Raw genomic sequence first — 19,255 nt, forward strand, 5'->3', positions numbered from 1 at the left:
AACGTTTTTTTTTTCATGCATGTGATAATGTGCACACACACATCCATACTCGCCCAAATGCAGTCAAACCCACACACCCAACGAAACTGGTAACTGTTGGATTCTAGATCAAGCACATTTTCTTTGGCCTGGTGACTGTTGTTTTCAGAGTCAGTCTACTTTCCCATGGTACCATACAGTGGAGTTCACTGTGATTATGTTGGGTGAAGCCTGCTTTGGACAGTAGCCAAGTCCTGCTTCAAAACTGAAATCCGACTAAATGTTGAATGTATGAATCATCAAATTAAGATTGTGAGTCACGCTTAATGAGATAAGTCAGAGGGAAAGTGTTTCTATGTCAGTGCTTTTCTTGGTTGAACTAGGCCTCCCATAGTTACACACTGAACTTGTCGGTTGTGCCGTGGTGTTTACTGATTTCCAAAGCAGTCGAGTTGTGCCCGGGCTGCTCCTACCCTTGACAAACAGCGTAAAACCCTCTGTAAATCTGGAGCCATTGTGCTCTACAATCTTCTCACTGAGCCACCGATAGCGCAGACTAGTGCAGGCTTACCCAACGCTTGATTTATGATCTTTTTATGTGTTTGTGTAAGTCAAGATAGGACACAGTTAGCCTTTAATGGTAACTTTTAAATAAAGGTGTTTGATTACATTAGAGCAACTTTCACTTTTTAAAGACAATTCAACACTGTCTTGTTGTACATTAAACACACCTTTGTTCATTTAGTCATCATATTAGTTTGATGATTTAAGCTAATTTTACAAACGTGCCAATTTCAATGATTGTACGCCAAAACTAAGACAAACCGTGTTTTAATGTTCTAGCAGCCACTCTTATATAGAGCTACTCATTCTTGCTGTAAATTAATAGAATCAATTCAGTAGGCCATTTAACTGACTGATTTTTTTAACTTTTCCTTTCCTTTCGCATCTGAACCCCACCACTCTCCTCTTCTTTCCTCTCCTTTATTTGTCATCCAGGCGAGACGAAGACCACGGTGGCACCCTACATCCCAGGTGGGGTCAGCGATGGCCAGTGGCACGCCGTCCAGCTCCATTACTACAACAAGGTAAGGAACGTAATCGATCAAACGCCCGCCTGCTTTTCGTCGTCCGCTTTTTAGCATTTCTGTTTCAGCACTAGAACACGGAGTTTGGTTCAGAGAGTCGAAATCTTCCAGAAGGTACACCAACAAAATCGTATTGAGATCACACTGTAATTAGCTGTTGTTCAGGGTCGATGAGTTCAGGAGTTATATTATTGGAGTCAAGAGTATGAAATATGGGTTTCTTTGAAGCTACTAAGGCAGTTGACCTTGACTGCTGATTGTGGAGATTATATCAACAGTGCAGGTTTGACTAGTGACGTGAACTCTGAGACGGGTTAACCCCCTCTGCCTTAGTCTTTGACACTGAATTATAGTATAGCTTTTCTGCAAGAAACACCAGGGGCCTAGCTTCAGCTTCAAGGGTCAAGAGTTTCCCCTCTACATTCTCCCAACTGACAGCTGAAGTGTTGATTGCCTTCATATGCAACTATGGATAGCTACGTGATGGCGCGGTCTAAATTTACTTTTAATCACCGACGCCCAGAAGACATCTTAGTTTGTTCTATTCACAGTGTCTAAAGTCATTTTTCAAGACGTTCCCACGACGGTCTTCTTGCTCCATTACTAAATCAGAAAAGAAACAGCGATTATTTAACAGGCTAGCTCATGTAACCTCTTCAGCAGTAATATTATATTACATATTTGCAGTCAGTTGTTGGTGTTGTTTTCCGACAAATTTCCACGGCCTGAGGGCGTTGTTCTTTTTAACATTAAACCAGACAGGAAATAAGATAACACCGTCCTTCTGAGGATTTACAAGCTATTGTATGTTGTCTGATTGTTTGTTGTGGGATTCATTGGAACATTGAAATCTGCACGTGGGATTTAATGTGACAAATATCTGCATTATCTCCTGGCTATGAATGAATCCTATATAAAGTTGAAACAGGTTAATTTCCTTTATCTCGAAGCTAATGGTTTCCACTCTTATTTGCATGTGCTAGCTCTATCTCATAGCCTTTCAATGCTAATTTGCTAACAGATATGCATGTGCTCTGCTAAGCTGTTATAAAACATCTCTTTTGTTAGTCTTTTGTTATCTCTTTCCTTTACTTTCCGGCTCTTCCTTCATGTACGATGCTAAAAGCCGTAGCATCTCTGGTCTTAATCCAGACATACAGCGTCGTATTTCAGTAGCACCTGTGTTTTGCAGCTTGTTAAAGAGAGTACCCGGGTTCTTGGCCTAACACACGCCTACAATAAGCGCCGTCTCACATTTCACAGGTTGCTCGCCTCTTTCTTGTGTCTACCAGCTCTGGAGCCCATAGCATACTTGGTTGCCTTGACAGGGATGTATTCATCAAAGGTGATGAATCGGGCTGCCATACTTTACCATGTTAGCTGCAGGGTCACATCTGTATCCATTGTTTGAGACGTGTAAAGACTGTATGTCCCTGTCTTCAACTTCTAAACAGGATAATGATGCTATTGAGACAATGGCTCAAACCTGCCTTAATGCTGCTGCAAGGCTCTTGACTATGACAGGTATTGTTTGCAAGACGCAGTTTGTTGGCACCTTTGTTTTATTTGCCTACTGGGTTGTCGAGTGTTTATAAGAGCGTCACCCTGGAAACATGATTAATGTCCGCATCCACAAAGATTTCCTTCTTCGTTCTTCGTTCTCTAGCTCTTCACTGATCCCATAGGCTTCCTTTTTGCTGCTCTGACATGCAGATACAAGCAGTCAACACACAAACACACACACATGCCCTACAAGTGTGTTTTTGGTGTGTAAAGCTGGGGGTGGACATGTCCCACCAATGTCAGTCTTGATGCAGACCAGTGATTTGCAGAGCTGGTGACACATTCCGTTAAATTAGCCCGAGGCCGAGTATAGCGCCGACACAGGGTCAGCTTTTCTTCATGCGCTGAATGATCAGAAGTCTGATTGACTGATGGTAATTTAATCCCGCATCAGTTGCTGCAGGGATTAGCCGAAATGTATATGGCAGAAAGCTGTAATGTTCTCACAATAGATTAGGCGTGTTGACATGTGAATGTTTGGACGTGAATGAAGGCACACATGTGTTTGCCATGCATGAAAGAGCACTCATTCTTCACGCACGCACACATACGTGCATCAGTGTGTGTGTGGGTAGCGTTGCTTGCATACCCCAGAGAAGACAAGGGAAAAGATCAGAGTCCAGCTCTGAAGGTATGATGCTCTCCAGATTCATGTCGTGCAAACAGACACATAAATAACCTTAAGTTATCTTTCTGGGAGCTTTTTAACGGTTTAGCTGGGATTTCCAGCGAAGATGGCCACTGCTGATTGATGCACTGCTTAAAGAATTTAAAACGAGCAGACTGTTACACTAGCTAGCTTCAGACTTACGCTAGATTTATACTCATGCGTCAGATCTGTGCCGCACTCTACGCCATAGCCTTACTTGTACCTCCCCAGAAATGTAAGATCACAAAAAATGCGACTGGTCCAAAATTCATTTCCTCATCTCTCAGTGGCCAGACAAGCCCAGACACTTCACCCTCCTTCTGCCTCCTACACACCATCCACTCTGAGTTCTTTACTCTTCTCTGCCATGCGGTGATTTCAACATGTGTTAGCTCCAACTCCCAACATGAGTTGGAGCTAATAAATGTCAACATATTTGAAGTGCACAGACGTATTGCAGGTTTTAGTGGCGCAATTGCAGAATGATGGCGACACATCAAAAGTGTAAATGCATAGATCAGTGGAAGAAGTACAAACCACGCCTTACGGTGTTACCGTTTAAGAAGTGGAGATTTCTTTAACTTGTGTAGTGGAATGTGTTAGTATGATAGTCGATTAAAGTGCACTTAAATAATGGTCTAAACTAAGAGCGTTAGATTTGAAATTATATGTTTATAAGCCTGGATCAGTCTTAGCTGCATTATAATATGTCTGCATCTGAAATGTTCATCAGGTCACCCCAGCACAACTAGCTTTTTGTGTAGTTGTTGTGATATTGACTCTCACACGTACATTGATCAGGTATAACATTATGACCACCTTCCTAATATTGTGTAGGTCTCCCTTGTGCCTCCAAAACAGTTGTGACTCGTCAGAGAATGGACATGGGCCTTCTGAGGGTGTCCTGTGGTGTTGTTAGTGTGGGCCTTTGGATCCGAAGGGTTGAGGGGAGGGGCCTCTGTGGATCATCCCACAGATACTCGATCAGTTTGGGATCTAGTGAATTTGGAGGCCAGGTCAACGCCTTGTGCTGTTTTTCACGTTTTTAGAGTTGTTCTTAAAGCGTTTTTGTGTGTGTGTCTCTGTGTCAGCCTGCATCCTGCAGGGGATGGCTGCTGCTATTAAGGAGTGTCATTGCTCTGTGGTGGGATGTGCCTGGTTTGGTCTAGGTGGGTGGTACATATAACATCAACATGAATGCCAGCTCCAAAAGTTTCTCAGCAGAACATTGAATTGTCACAAGATGGTCAACGTTATTTACTTCTCCTGTCATTGGTTTTAATGTTATGGCTGATCGATGTATATGCTGCTTTGCCGATTGAGCTAGCCGATAGATTACTAACATGCCTAGTTGCATATAAAGTGGGGTGATTTTAAATTACATTTTACAAAAATGGCACCTTAGTTGCTAAACAATATCCCACTAACATTGTGTTTGCTAATTGGATATTTCACACTTGTTGTAATGAGTAGCCTAAGCCTTTATACTTAGACTGTTTTGTATGTTTACTAATACAGTAATACAGGGTCAGTTTTGCCTGTTGTGTCACAGCTTGAGATCCATTTCTCTTTGTGGTTGATTAAACAGTGCAACAGATGGTGCGACCTCATTTAGTAAATAACCACTTTAAAGCTAGCTACTATCTAGACCTACAGAAGGACTTTGCCCACAAATTTTGTAATAAATCCCCAAATAGTTGGTGCAACTTAATCCGGGGTAGCCCGCCCCACACGAGCCCCAGTTGTTATTCAACGGTCCCAACGGCACACTCGCACAATGTGATTTATTGGGTCGCATGATGAGGCCGGGGATGCCGTGCAGGGTCTTACGGGTGCCCCCTTTTTTTTTTTTTTTTTAAAGCCGCTGTTGCTGTCTTCAGAGGAATCAGGGTGCCTCTGCTAAAAAACAAGAGGTCGGAGGTCGGGGGAGGGTTGGCATGACAACAGACACGGATTTGCCATTGTTGAGATGTTCAGGGTCGGTTGGGAAGCTGTGTGTGCGTGTGGTTGCATCGGGGAGGGTGGGTGTGGGTGGAGTGGGTTGGGGGGGCAAACAAATCGAGAGTGCGTGTGTTTTCTTGAATGGGTGCATATGTCTGCACCGCTATTAGAGATGCTGCACAATGGAAGTGGAAGGACAAGGACATTTTTGAAATTCCACCGAGCGAAGTCCCAAGGACGGTTGGCCGCGTCAGCAAAGCAAGGCTAAACAGGATGCAGCGACACACACAAACACAGATTGCACGTGTAGAAGTGTATTCTCGGAGCAGCAGGAGGTTTTGTCTTGGGTTTTGATGCATGTTGACTTCAGGAAGTGATGTCTCGTGTTGCAGGAAATGATGTAATTTGGCTGGACACTGGACAGGACGTAAGTTGTGTCATGATTGTGTGTGCCAGGCCACCTGCATGGATGTTTCTACCGAATCTCGCCGTGACCACGACCATAATCACTCCGTAATAGTTTGATTTTAAAAAGTCACATTAGATGAGTTGCAAATACAAACATGCATGGGAATAAAACGTGTTACTGAATGATCAACTGTCAACTGTATAAATAAACTATAATTAACTTCTGTGTCTTTCATCCACACAGTTCCAAATTTAATTGTCACGCATGAGCAAACATAACAGTGTTTTTTATAAAGCTGCTTTTCAGGTTTGATGTCAAATGTGTCATTAAGTGCCGCACTTTCTAATATGGACTTTTATATTTGCCGCTAGGGTGTATAGCCAGCGTTCCCAGACAGGCTTAGCCGGCTCTTATCACCAGCGAGCACCAAAAGTTTTCTTCTCTCGGCCTCACCGCTGCTGTTTACGTGGCGGGGCCTTAATCATCAGAGTGCAAATTGCCTCACAGCGCAGTGTGAAGTGCTTTATTATATTTCACGTGTATAGTTTTGCATTCCACACCTGCTGGACTGAAACTGTAACCAAATCACATCAGCCGCATTTAGAAACCTATTACTCCAATGAGGACAGTCGCTGCTTTTAACATTTTCGGGGCTTAGCATTGGAAACCGGGATAGCACTGGAGCTCTCCTGCCTAAAATAACACGTTAAGAGAACACAAAACCCTCACGGATATTCACTCAACACTCACCTGATTGGTTCTGACTTAAGGTATTCAAGGAGTTAGAACTTTTTAAGGCGGCAAAGCGGGGATATGTGATGTGTTTTTTTTCATCACTTACAGATATCTTATCCAAGAGCTGGCAGGGACCAAAAAGTAAAGCAAAAAGTAAAATAGCTATCAGAAAATATAAGCAATTAATAAAACAGAAGCTACAGAAGATGTGTTGGCATGCTACGGTACACAATTGTGGGTTAATGAAATTATATTTGATGCACAAAGAGATGAATAAATGTAAAAAGCAGGCTCTTTTTGTAGATTAACCAGCAGCGTACACAGTGTATACAAATGCGTATGTTGCGTTGTCTCACTGGTCTTCTTTAGGAGGACCGTTCTGAACACTTATCTCAGTCTGAGCTGTAAAATAAGCAGACTGTTATCCCCCTCTTTGTATTACTTTGCGTCTCACTGTTGATGTTACAGGATTTACAGTGTTTTTTCAGGATGAGCTGATATGCAGTCTGTCGCACACAGCCAGGCACACAGCGGATAATTGTGGTTTCGAAGTTGCCATCCATCTCCTTTCATTGTAGTTTTATAGCTAACGCTCAAAGCCACACAAGGCTCTCCTGGATGGGCATAATGAGATAGAAGAACACATTCCTTATTAGGCGTTCGACTGTGCCTTGGTCACGTGGGCTCACTTCGTCGGCCGCGGACAGGGATACGTGCCAATATCAGTGCCGTGTCACGTGTTTCTGCACAGACCTGGGTGCAGGTTTGCGTATTTTCTCTGCTAAGTGCGTCTTACAAAGGTTAAGTGGTTCTTTTTGGAGGTGAAGCCCCAGACTCTGCATTCCCCGGCAGGGCGTGTTTTCAGAGGAAGAGGCCACGTTGGTCTTTGTTCTTCTTGACGTGTGTTTCCTCAGACCCCAAACAGTTAAGGTTATCATCGCACATAAACACACGCGGTGCATTACTATCCACTACTGTTTAGTTAATTATAACACAGGAAACAGTATTTGTGGCTGTTAAAACAATGCATGTACTAATAGAAGTAGCTTTAATCACTCATTGTAATGGTGACACAGTTTGTAACATGCTCTCATGCTCATCTTTTGTGTCGTTCAGCTGTCTTTGTTGACACGTAGAAGCTGGATTTGAGTCTTTCAAAATTGTTGTGACACTAGGAATGTTCCCTCTGTTTTTCCTGCTGTAAATTTCACCTGCATGGTATTTCACAGTGTGATATAGATCTGCCAGAGATACCTTTGTCCAGAGGCGGCAGTGCATGGGTTGTAGCCTATTGTGCGAGGTGGCGGGAGAGGTGTTTTTGAAGTGGGCAAGAAGGAACGGCGTTCTGCTTCTGGACGTCGTTATTGTTGGCAGACCGGCTGGAAGCAACTGCAGCCGCAGACACCTCAGCATGCATGCCTTCGTGCGCACAAACACATACAGTATGTGCACACAAAGATGTTTGTCTTCATACTTGGGTGGATGTACATTGATGGGTGCAAAGGCCGGAACGGATATACATGGAGACAAACCTCATGTTATAGTCAGTTTACTTTTGAATAAACCAAAAACACAATCTAGACTGGATCAATGGCGCGTAGAATACATATTTTTTAACACCCATCACACACACACATAGTGATAGTGATGTGGCTTGGTTGTGGGCTGCAGCTCTAACGCGGTGTCTTTCTCTCACGGTGTCTCTCTACCAGGAAGGGGGGAGTCTGATGGACTCCAGTGGGGCTCTGCGCCTCCCGCTCTATACCACCTGGCTGGAGCTCAATCAGAAGGAGGTAATCTTTGACCTCTAGTTTAGTCCCCACCTGGTGTCTCCACCCCCTCCTCCTGGGTTTCATGTAGTCCCTGCTCTTCTTCTAGTACAGTCTACTGGACTAACACTGGTGTGCATTCTTTTGTTAGATACACAAAGGGAACACGGCCTCTAACGCTAAGGTGTTGGCTTTTGTTTAGTCAGGCTGTTGTCTGTAGAAGATGCTGTTGTAGGTGGTGTGGTTTGGGATTGTCGTTGGCAGTAGAAACTGAACTTTGTTCCAGTGTGACCGGGTTGTCTTTTATCTTCTTTTTTTTTTTTCATTATAGCATAAGAGTTGTTTTTCATGGCTTCTTTTGGAAACACGTGATTACATTCAAAGTTTTTGAATATTGCACATAAAAATCATAAACTCACCATTGTACGTGTAATAAATGTACAAAACTCCACCGGCTTTTCCTGCCTCAGCCTGGCTTCTCGTTTTATTATTTTCTTAACAGTACTTTTAGCTTAAAGGGCATCTTTAAACATCCCAAAAAAAATCTGTCAAATTACAGAAGATTGATTAGGGTTTGAATTTGGGCGTCCAAATGTGAGCTGTGGAAACATATCGTGTATTTTTTCAGGGTCGTGAAACATCAACCCCCCTTACATGAATAAATATCACATTCCTCTTTATCTGCCCCATTTCATTTCTCTGCTTGGCTAGAGAAGCTACTCATGGCTAAGAATAAGGGTGTATGAGCAAAAAAGGACACAGTAACAACCTGGCTGCTCATCTGTCAGATCTTGTTGACTTCTTCCTTTGACATTTGTTCAGGTGAAATAAACGTGTCTGAGCGTTGGCAGGCAGACATGTAGGTAGACACACGGTGAGCAGCGATTGTTGTTTTTATTGGCGGCAGTGCTGAAATTCTGAGTCTGTCAGGTTGGATTAACGATGCTCGGAATTAGTCAGAGACGTTTCTTGTAACGAGTACAGACAGCTAATGCATCTCGGCTCCCATGCTTCTGTTTAGACTGTCTATAATTTTAAAGGATTTAATGTCACATCCTTAATCTTCTCATTGCATTCATTGGAGAATTAACTAAATAATGACTAAACATAACTTCTGAATTTTGGCAGATATCGCCCACTTCCTCCACAGCGGGATGTGTTGTATGCAGACATTTATATGTGTGTCTGCCTGGATGAGTTACCAGCAAGAAGGAACTGCAGATATGTACATTATTCTGTCATTGAGGAATGGAGATAAATCTTATCAATCTGTCACTACAGACCGCCTTCATACATGACTACCTGACTCACTACACCACACTGTCTCATGTCTTTTCTTCACCCTCCCCAATTTTCTTTGTGTGAAACAGTGTGTGTGCGCCGCTGAAAGGAATAAATTTCACACACCTCACCTAGCATGACCTAAACCTCTTATTAGAGACAACCAGAAAGTGGAATTTCAGGGGAGGAGGTTAAACGAAGAACGGTAAAAGTGCTGAGGATGTAGAAATGAAGTTGAGAGGAAGGAAACGTTCTTATAGTTTATAGCTGCTCTGTTCTCCTGGCAGTTAAGTGTCCTCCTCCTCCCTCGCGTCTCCCGATTCCTCACTCTTATCTTTTTCAGCTTATGTATTTCTTATCGCCCTTATCCCGATCGGGCCTGCTTTTTTATTGTGCCACTAGCTTTTAGTGCTACACATTAGCGTCTATCTTGATGATCCTTAATCGCTTGTTGTTACCTCTACAGAGCTGTTTAGATAATGTTAGATGGTCACTGCTGAAAGAAAGAGCTTTGATTCTTTGACTACCAGTTTGTAGTGCAACCTATGTGCTTTTGGTTGAAACCTGTAATAACAGAATCTAGAAGTAACGTGGAGGGGAGGCGGCTAGCATTAGCAACTGAGCTAATTCATTGGAAGAACTGTCTTTTGATCAGTTCAGTTTTTACGTGTGGTTATTTCCTCTTCTGTACCCACTAACATTTTCCATTTGAGTAATCAAAATTACGAATTTCAATGGTAACTAAGTCCACTGGTTTTCAACATTTTTCTATGCTAACGGACCCGTGCAGTGCTATAGTTTGTCTAACCTAGCAACAGTAACACAGGAAGTCGGGACTTAGCAAGTGGTAGGGCCTTTTTCTGTAGTCTTCTTTTTTTCTGGTATGGTTGCAGACCTGTGGATTACTCTATGTTAGCATGCTACAAGTGGTAGCAAAATTATCAGGTTTATCCAAAATCAGCAAATGACATGAAAAACTGTAAGGTATCTAAAAGAGCGGGAAAAATTAAGGAATGTAAGTCAAATAGACAAGACCTACGTTTAAAATAAGCTTTAACCAGCAGTGGAAAACTAACAATCCTACCGATTTCAGGATAAAAGCACATGGCCGCATTTGTCGAGTTTTAGAAGGAATTTTCTCAAGCCATTAAAACCAGGATACAGTTACTCTTACCTCAGTTTGTGTGTCACCCACACATTTGTTTTGCAGCATGAAAGCAACAAGCCAACAATGGTCGCTGTCCACCTGTTACTCTGAAAGGTAGAAGTGCGATGAGACGATGAAGACGGCAGTAACATATAGGCTTGAACATGGGACATCGTAGCCTTGTGGAAAGCCTCCGTAAACTTGATGTGTGTGTGTGTGTGTGTGTGTGTGTGTGTGTGTATGTGTTTTTGTGTGTGTCACACTTCTAGGTTTACATAGCCAGAGGGCAGGTGAGGTAATGTGGACATGACAGAGTCTGTTTTCTGCCAGAGGGAAGGTGGGACACACTAGCCTGGGCATGACAAGGCCAAAAATCAACTTCACACACACACACAAGAGGGTTTTGGTTTAATTCCCATCTTTATTTTGGCTCCAGTTTTCCTCCAGTTTATGTGGCTACACTAAAGCTATTCTCTTATGGGGACTTTATGATAATAAAATCATGTTGGGTCTTCTGTTGTGGTTTCCTCCGTTTAACAAAGGGAAACCACACGCACACACACACTTTAAAGCGTCAAGAGGCCGCGTTTCAAATATCCACCAAGTGTAATTTTCATCCAAGAGTCAGCAACAATGGCATTTCCTCGGGCGAACGCAAACAAATCAGAGACTGTGCGCCATTCTTCCTCTATGATCAAAATGAAGTGTGTGGCCGCTTGCAGCTCCGCTGGCCACTTCCTGCATCACACCCGCACACACGTACGAGCACGCCACCTGCTCACTCAGCACATAGGCTCAAGACATCCTTCCCCATGCTCCCCAGAGACACATACACAAGAAGATAATCACCACTTATGTACACACACGCACACACACATATTTCCTGGTCATTAGTTGCTCATTTTGACAGTGTTTGAGGTGTTTTCTGACTAAGCTGTCGAACTGTGTTTAGCATGTAACTCAATCTGTGCAGAGGGGCTCTTTATCCCGGCCGCAGGGCTGGTTAAGTTATCATGTCGGCTTTGACAGCCCCATGGTAATAGGGATGTCTGTATGTGTCTGTGTGTGTGTGCTTGGGTGCATCTTTTCCCTGTGTGTTCACAGTGTGTTTGTGTGGAGCGAAAGTGTGTGTGTTGACTGAACACGGCGGGACTTTCTGTGTTTAGGTGAACCAGCGAGAGTGTGTGTGGTTTGCGGCCAATCCGCTCGTGTCCTCTGCCCTCCTCGTCTTTGTGGCGAGCTGCGGGGATCAAGTGCGTTGCCATGGCTGCAGCAAGCCTATCGCCCCTGGAGACGACACCTTAGTGAGAGGGAATCTTCAACAGCCCCAGAGGAGGGCCGGGGGTAAATAAGAGACTCTCACGGGGCCCCCCTCAAAATGAGGGCCAAGTGCACTTTAAAACGAGGGGTCAGAAAAAAGCCTGAAACTCTGTACGATCGGCCGGCCATGTTCACCGCTTCTAGACTCCCTCAGCTTGAAAGTTTGGTGGCATCTTAGATTGGTTGGGTCTTCAACAATTTCTAAAATATTCCCAAACAATTATACCCACTTTCAGTAATTACTAGCCAGCTTAGTGTAGATGAGTTGCAGAGGCTTTTAATTCCTCTCTCTCGCTCTCCATGTGCAAAACAATGAATTTATGTCTGGAGAGATCGTCTATGAATGTCAGTCCTTCATTCCTTCAATGAAATTATAAAACTTTTTTTTTTTATCGCTCTGTGTGGTCATGATATGAGGCAGGATGCAACAATGGATGGCTACAGCAATCGGTGAAAGCTGCTGACCAAGCTTTGTAGACAGAATAGCATTTGTGTGGAATTATAATTCAGTGCAATTCAATATTTTCGCAATGATTAAGTTAGACGTTTGCGGCACTGTTTGAATCAGAGACACTGTTTCCACGTTCATCTAATAAGAGCGTCTAAATTAACATAGACAAATAAAAACCCTGATAATTTTTTGCACAGGAACTACTTTTAAATCACAAGCAGTCTTGTTTGTCAGAAGCTAATTTGTGTCTTACTGTATCTTACAATAGCCCTGTGATAAAGAGCTCATTTATTCATATATACACTGTAAATATGTTTATAGTTGTTTTAATGCTCCTTTATCCTCTACATGTTATATGTGTTTCACCCTTAAGAGCGGTTTATACCTCTGCGGTACGTAGACGCCGTAACCTTCACATGTAGCCTAAGTCAATACGAGTCTTTTATACTTGTGTGCTCGCCAGTCTGGCTCACTCTGTAAAAACGGCACCCAAACGCTAGTCGACGCTGTGTCTTTTTTGCCAGTCGGGTTCATTTTAGTTTCTACTTCCCGCTTCACTTTCAACCATGGCGACTGAAACCTCGGCTGAAAGTGGAAATAGCTACTGCCAAGCGGACCAAACACAGCTCTTGCGGTCTGCGGTCTACAATTCTGGGGAGGTGCGCGTTAGTTCCAGTATTAGCATCTGCGTAGGGTCTGCGCTGTCACCGTAGCTATGACGTCAAATTGACGCAGAAGCATAAACCGCGCATTACTCTAGATATACTGTATGTAGTTGAGCCTTTGCAGTATTCAGTGTGAATAGTGTCTGAACTATCAGTACATGTAACGGCTGTATCCCCAGACAATTTGAGTTTGCGGATTCACTACGTAAAACATCTGGGTATCTCTGTCCCTCTCTGGTTTTTCTTCTTGTCTTTATCTCGTCTTCGGCGCTTGACTGAGCTCAAAAGGGACATTGTGCTGTAATCAGAGTGACTGCAGATTCTTTAGTACCTTTTGTTACCCATCAAAGTTATTTATAGTCAGGCAAACTTTCAGGTTTTCTTCTTCACACTCGTCTGAAAAGTAATTGTAGTTTGTTTGACTTAAATTAGTCATTTGATATTTATATTCTTTCTCATGATAGTTGACAGCAAATAAAGGGAACTTCCTCAAATCTGGTCCTGACTAAGATCCTGAATGTTCTGTAGACGTTTGCAAGGACAGATGCCAAACAAAAGCAACATAAAGAAAGCTCACGAGTGGGATTTATTTTTATTTTGCCCCTTAATCTGATTTTACAGGAATTTGTTCATTAAATGGAGCAGTTTTAGTTCACTGCGTAATAATACCCTTATACAATAGTGTCCAATAAAACTGCACCACCTTTAACTTTCTTCCTACACGTGGACATTTTTTTTTCCTCTCTGCCCTCTTTTACTGTATTTTCTGTTCCCACTGTTGAGTTTCTTTGAACATTTGGGCTGTTTGTGTCATGATTGTCCTGAGTTCTTTCGCTGCCGGCTGCACAACGCCAACTTTCTCCACTGTTTCAGACTCCAGCTGCTTTCAGAACAAAACCACTATAACCATTTATTCACAGGCTGCCCACGGGGGACATTCAAGCACATCTTACAGCAAGATAATATATTAAAAGCAGTGCCTGTTGCAAGTCTGTTAAAGTAGAGCATCATGTTAGCTCGGGAAGTAGACTCTTTTAAAAAAGTTACTTTATAAACAAGGCGTCATTCGCTTCTCCTCTGAGTTACGCTTCTTTAGACAACAGTGGGAGGCGCCAACAATTGTTAACCGGTATCTGATGTCTGTGGTTACCGTGGTGACGGTAGGAGGTGGCGGTAGGCGCCTTTTACAGAGCGTTATGACAGGGGTGTGGTTTCTGACCGGCATGATTGTTATACAAGTCCAACATACAACGATCAGTGTATATTAATCACAAGCCTAAATTTAAATAATGTTATTAAAAATGGAGAAACAAGCAGATTCTTCCAAAATTTGCTGCTTTCTTGGCATTCACTGGACAAAGCAACACATCTATAGACATTTCATTGGACTGTGACGTAGTAATGGACGCAAAAATGAATCTAAAAACCAATGAAACACGGAAATTGTCATGAGTACAGCCGTAACTAACCTAAAAAAATTTGCTATTTCGCTTTTACTAATTACTTTTTACTATAGCAAAGCAGTCAATTTAAAAAAATGTGGATGAGTGACACAAAAATTATCATTAGATGTGTGGCTGGTTGTCTCTTTGTTCATGATTCATTCACTGTTATGCACCTGATATGCATTTTTCCTGCTGAATGCCTGAAAACAGCGGCGGTGTCATAGGGCCTGTACTTCCTGTATGTCTCATGGAAAGAGTTTTTGGTAGAATCCATGGAAACAGGACACGTTGGAGGGAGTGGCAGCGACAATCCGCGCTCAGACTCCCTGTGGGTTTCAAACTATGCCCGGTCCAGGAGCCACCTGAGCCAAAATAGAAGATAGCATACCCGTCTATTGCTCATTTTTGTTTGCCTTTTCTCCTTTATCTCTGGTTGTTTTTTTTGGTCAGTCCACTTACTTTTTTTTTTTGTCTGCCGTCCTTTCTTTTCTGTTTTTCGCCCTCCTTTTTTTCATCCTTTGTTCGCCTTGTCTCTGCCCCACCAGTATCTCATTACTCTAATCCTATTTACTAAGTAGGAGACAAACACATGCAGTCTTTCTGTCCCTGCCTCTATTCTCTCTTCTATTACATTTCTGTAAAATCCATGCAGTATTCCTGAAATAACCCGCTTTTAAACTTTTCATTTAGTTTCAAATGAAAAAATGGGAACGTGTTTTTGTCTTTTGTAACACGGAGCTGTAGCGACATGTCACCTTAGTGGTCTAGATGTCTCCCCTTCTATCGCTCAGCCTGTCAGCCTTTAAACAGCCTAATGTAAACACTGCAGTGGGATCAGATCTGGTGTCTGTGGTTACCCTAACCCCTCTCCATGGGGAAGCAGAAGTGTGAACTTATCATCTCATCTTCAGCGAGCGAGTCACATCTGGAGATTGAAATCCAAGCAGCCGTTTTACTGTAAACGTTGCTATCAGCTTTGGGCATCTTGAAGGAAAAGATGCGTCGTTCTGTAATTGGTGGAAACGCTTCTCGAATTAAACTACCGTTAACGACATGCTCCGCTGAACTTGGGTCTCAGGTTCCATATTAGAGACATCTAAAGCGATTTGGTGGCCTGATTTTTCTAAGCTGATCCACATTTTCTCAGATCAACATTTGTCGGCCACGGGCCTTGATGGGGGACTTAGCCTACTTTGGACTCATTAGGCGCGAGCTGAGACACAATGGGCTTTTTTGTCGCATTAAGCCAAAGGAGGCCTGTGTGCTTCGGCTCCAAGTCGCCTAAAGTCAGCTAGACATTGTTTATGTACCGCTGACCCGCGCCGATCGGGCTGCCGGCCCGGGCAACTCTCCCGGATTGTGTGAAAAGAAAACACAAAACAAAGAATGAAATCAAGCATTAAATATTTTAACTAAATTCAGTCGGTTATGGGAATTCACCAGAACAATAGACTGTAATATAGATCATTGTGAGACTCGGGCAGGCACAAAGAACCAATACATGTGTTGATATGACAGTTTATTTATAAAATGCTGATGAATCACTGGATGTCGTCTTATTTTTCAGCCTAACATCGGGCGACTAGGCATCCCTCACGGACCTTCTAGCGAAAAGGTGGCCGTGGTCGCCGTGGACGACTGTGACATCTCCATGGCGATTCGCTTCGGGAAGCAGATTGGCAACTACTCCTGTGCTGCACAGGGCACCCAGACAGGACAGAAGAAGTAAGGCCAGCAAAAAACTCTTTCACTTTTTCTTCTCGTGTCCCGGCGCCCTTTGTCTTGAAGCCATCCCACACACTCCACTGACTAATAGGCGAATATGTTGCACCCCGGGGGCTTCCGCAAATTGCCTTCATTACAGCAGATTACACAACTTTGATTCTGCTGTCCTCTCGCGTTATCTTTTAATCTCCGGGTTCATCCTCATGGCCTTACCGCTGTCAGACAACCAAAAGCTCATCTCAGCACGGGCTTTAAAGGATTTACTGTGTGTTTTTACCACACATACACACGCACACACTAATCAATTTTTGTTTTTATAGTGTGAGACATTTTTTTTCCAGAGCTTGCATGCTCAGACACATTTAGTATGTAGAGGGTGGAGACAGAAAGCTTCAAAGGGGAGTTAATGAGGTTACATTCTTTCAGGAACTTGTTGCACAGGTCGCAGACGCTGAGAGACGTTCAGAGGATGTTTTAACGCTGGGATATTCTATCATACATTACACCGGCGTGTCATGTGTTGCAAAACGGCAGAAGATTGAAAGGTTTCGGAAGCGTCTTGACATGATGGAGAGTGTGACTAAGGGGCAGAGCGAGACTTGCCAGGCAGTCGGTCTAGATAAAAATCTATAACTAGCATAGTATGAGTACAGCACGTACAACTACAGTCCTCTAGTACTGACGCTCTGCTGCATCTTTCTGCACAAATGTCCTTAAGATATATTTCTATTTCTATTTCTCTATCATGCTAAGTATCCATACATCCAAATTCTCTTCAGACAAGCCCTCTTTGATTGAGCTCTGCATTTTCCCAGCTAAGTAGCACTGCTTGTGCTAAATCAACGCAACTTATACATTTCCATGATTAGTGGGCTTTTGTGCCCCGTTGCGTCACGTTAAGCATCTTAAAGCCGTGTTGTGTTTGGAGTATTTTTGAATCCGTGGGTCTAAGCAGCTTCCTACATGACCAAGTATGTTAAACCTGACAGCTTTAAACTTTCACACAATGATCTCAGTTCGTAAATATCACTGAGGTTTACTGAATCACCCCGGTCACCCTTTCCGGGGTGACGCGAGGACACAAGCGACAAGCGCTCCGCAGGTTACATTTCACAAATTGGATGTTCTCATGTCTCTGATTATTGTGTAACGGCTTTGGACGCCGCTCAGCATTTCGGTTTCTTCTGCAGGTCTCTGGACTTGACGGGGCCGCTGTTGCTCGGCGGAGTTCCCAACCTGCCGGAAGACTTCCCGGTCAGGAACCGGGATTTTGTGGGCTGCATGAGAAACCTGAGCATCGACAGCAGACCCATCGACATGGCCAGCTACATCGCTAACAACGGCACCACAGCGGGTTAGATATTTACTCGGCAGAGTTTTACAGCAGAGGCAGAGACGCTGCTCATTTCTAGGACACACTGTTACTTGAAAAAGTTATTTTCTAACTTTTCAGGATGTTTAAGGACTCATAAATCATGAAATAGCCCAATTCAGTACTTAATAAGAAGCTTAAATAAGAGGAAAAAGTTTGCTGCTAATGTTAAATCACTGCCTTTTCCTGGTTTCTGCAGCTCATGCATGGAAACAAACACACAGGTGATCAATATATCTTTATGTGTTTAATGTTCAGGTTGTCCAGCAAAGAAAAACTTCTGCACGAATGATGTGTGCCAGAACGGAGGAGTGTGCGTCAGCAAGTGGAACACCTACAGCTGTGATTGTCCTACCGGTTACGGTGGCAAAAACTGCGAGCAAGGTAAGGAACGCGTGCGTGCAGCTGATCAAATGTACAGATTAAAAGTCGAGCGGAGTCAGCTCGATCGTGCGTTGACGCGCGTGCACATTCATGCGTTGCAGCCGTTTTCACATGCATCCGTGTACAGGGGTCTCTGGCCAAATGTGCACGTGTCGCGCGCGTGTTTACCCACAGCGTGTGTGTCTGAGGACTTCCAGGAAACCGTGTGTATTCGGGAGATCAAACTGGATAAGGAACACCTCGTTTGACTCAGCCTGACTCATGCGGCAGTCACAATGGAAAGTCACAGTGAAGCCTCTGATGAGACTCTAAACATTGCCTGAGGTTTGGAGTTTTGGAGGACAAAGAGCGAACCCTGGCTCTGACTCATTTCTTAAAACCTAGACTCAAAGGATCAAACAAAAGGCACTGATCCCATAGCTCTTTCTGCTGCCTCTGCAGCCGGTGTGATCAGCAGCTCATGTCACTTTGCAAACATATACTGTACATATACTATAAATAGCCTAACAGTGTACAGAGATAGATAAAAAGTCTGGAGGTATGAATTCGAGGGAACATAAAAGCATCTCAGCCAGCCACCAGTGTTGTTATTTACACCCCATAACTCGTCTCGTGTTCTTCTATGGAAAGGAGAGAACTTTGATTTCTTCCTCCAGGGCGAGCTTCCAAACAATGTGTAAAGGTGTGAATGCTCTCCCTGCCCTCTCTTCTATGAGGTAGCCGACCAGCCGGTGCCAGGCCCCAGTATCCAGTATCTGAACTGGGCCGGGATCACAGCGAGCCGGGAAGAGGTTTTGGCCGCTCTGCTGGTTGTTGACACATTTGGTTTGCGGCTTCGCACACTTCCTTGGCGCGGGAGAAACAAGAGAGTTGTTATTTTGCCCCGCCACCGTCATCCATACTGGACGGGCATAAAACAATTAGAACGCACTGGATGTCACCCACCTGGCTTATTTACCTTCTTGTTCTACGAGATCAGATTTTGATTGACAGACCATTCAAAACTAAGAATAATACAGGCATCTAATACACTGTGGTTCATTTGTAACTAGAGATTAAAAACAGTTCAGTACACAAAAAACGAATCTAATATGGGGCAGTTTTAATGTGATGACTATGTGGAGGTGCACTGTTAATGCACAACCAAGATGTTTAAAGGTATGTTTAAATCTGATTGGTTGTGGGTCTATATACATGCTTCCAGAGGCATCTGCGTCTATTGATGACAACTAAACAAGAGGCTAAAGTGCATTTTTGGCATTTGTCCAGCAGCGCTACGCTAGGATGTAGCTGGACTTGCAAACCGAATACTTTCTAAGACCTGGTTGCCGC

The 19,255-nt window shown here is 43.5% G+C and overlaps 1 protein-coding gene across 9 annotated transcripts in view; it reads left to right on the top strand.

Moving 5' to 3' along the window:
• Positions 1-19,255, top strand: part of celsr1a (cadherin EGF LAG seven-pass G-type receptor 1a) — an 83,924-nt gene that overhangs the window by 42,657 nt on the left and 22,012 nt on the right. For 6 of the 9 annotated variants that reach the window (XM_084573339.1, XM_084573338.1, XM_084573340.1 and 3 more), the window contains 5 exons: positions 979-1,067; positions 8,077-8,157; positions 16,010-16,167; positions 17,358-17,521; positions 17,798-17,923. In XM_084573339.1, the coding sequence (XP_084429465.1) occupies positions 979-1,067; positions 8,077-8,157; positions 16,010-16,167; positions 17,358-17,521; positions 17,798-17,923 (618 nt within the window). The remainder of the gene's footprint in view (positions 1-978; positions 1,068-8,076; positions 8,158-16,009; positions 16,168-17,357; positions 17,522-17,797; positions 17,924-19,255) is intronic. The other 3 variants (XM_084573342.1, XM_084573346.1, XM_084573345.1) reach the window with 1 other exon arrangement.

Source organism: Chelon labrosus (genome assembly GCF_963514085.1).
Source record: "Chelon labrosus genome assembly, chromosome: 23".
Lineage (NCBI taxonomy): Eukaryota > Metazoa > Chordata > Actinopteri > Mugiliformes > Mugilidae > Chelon > Chelon labrosus.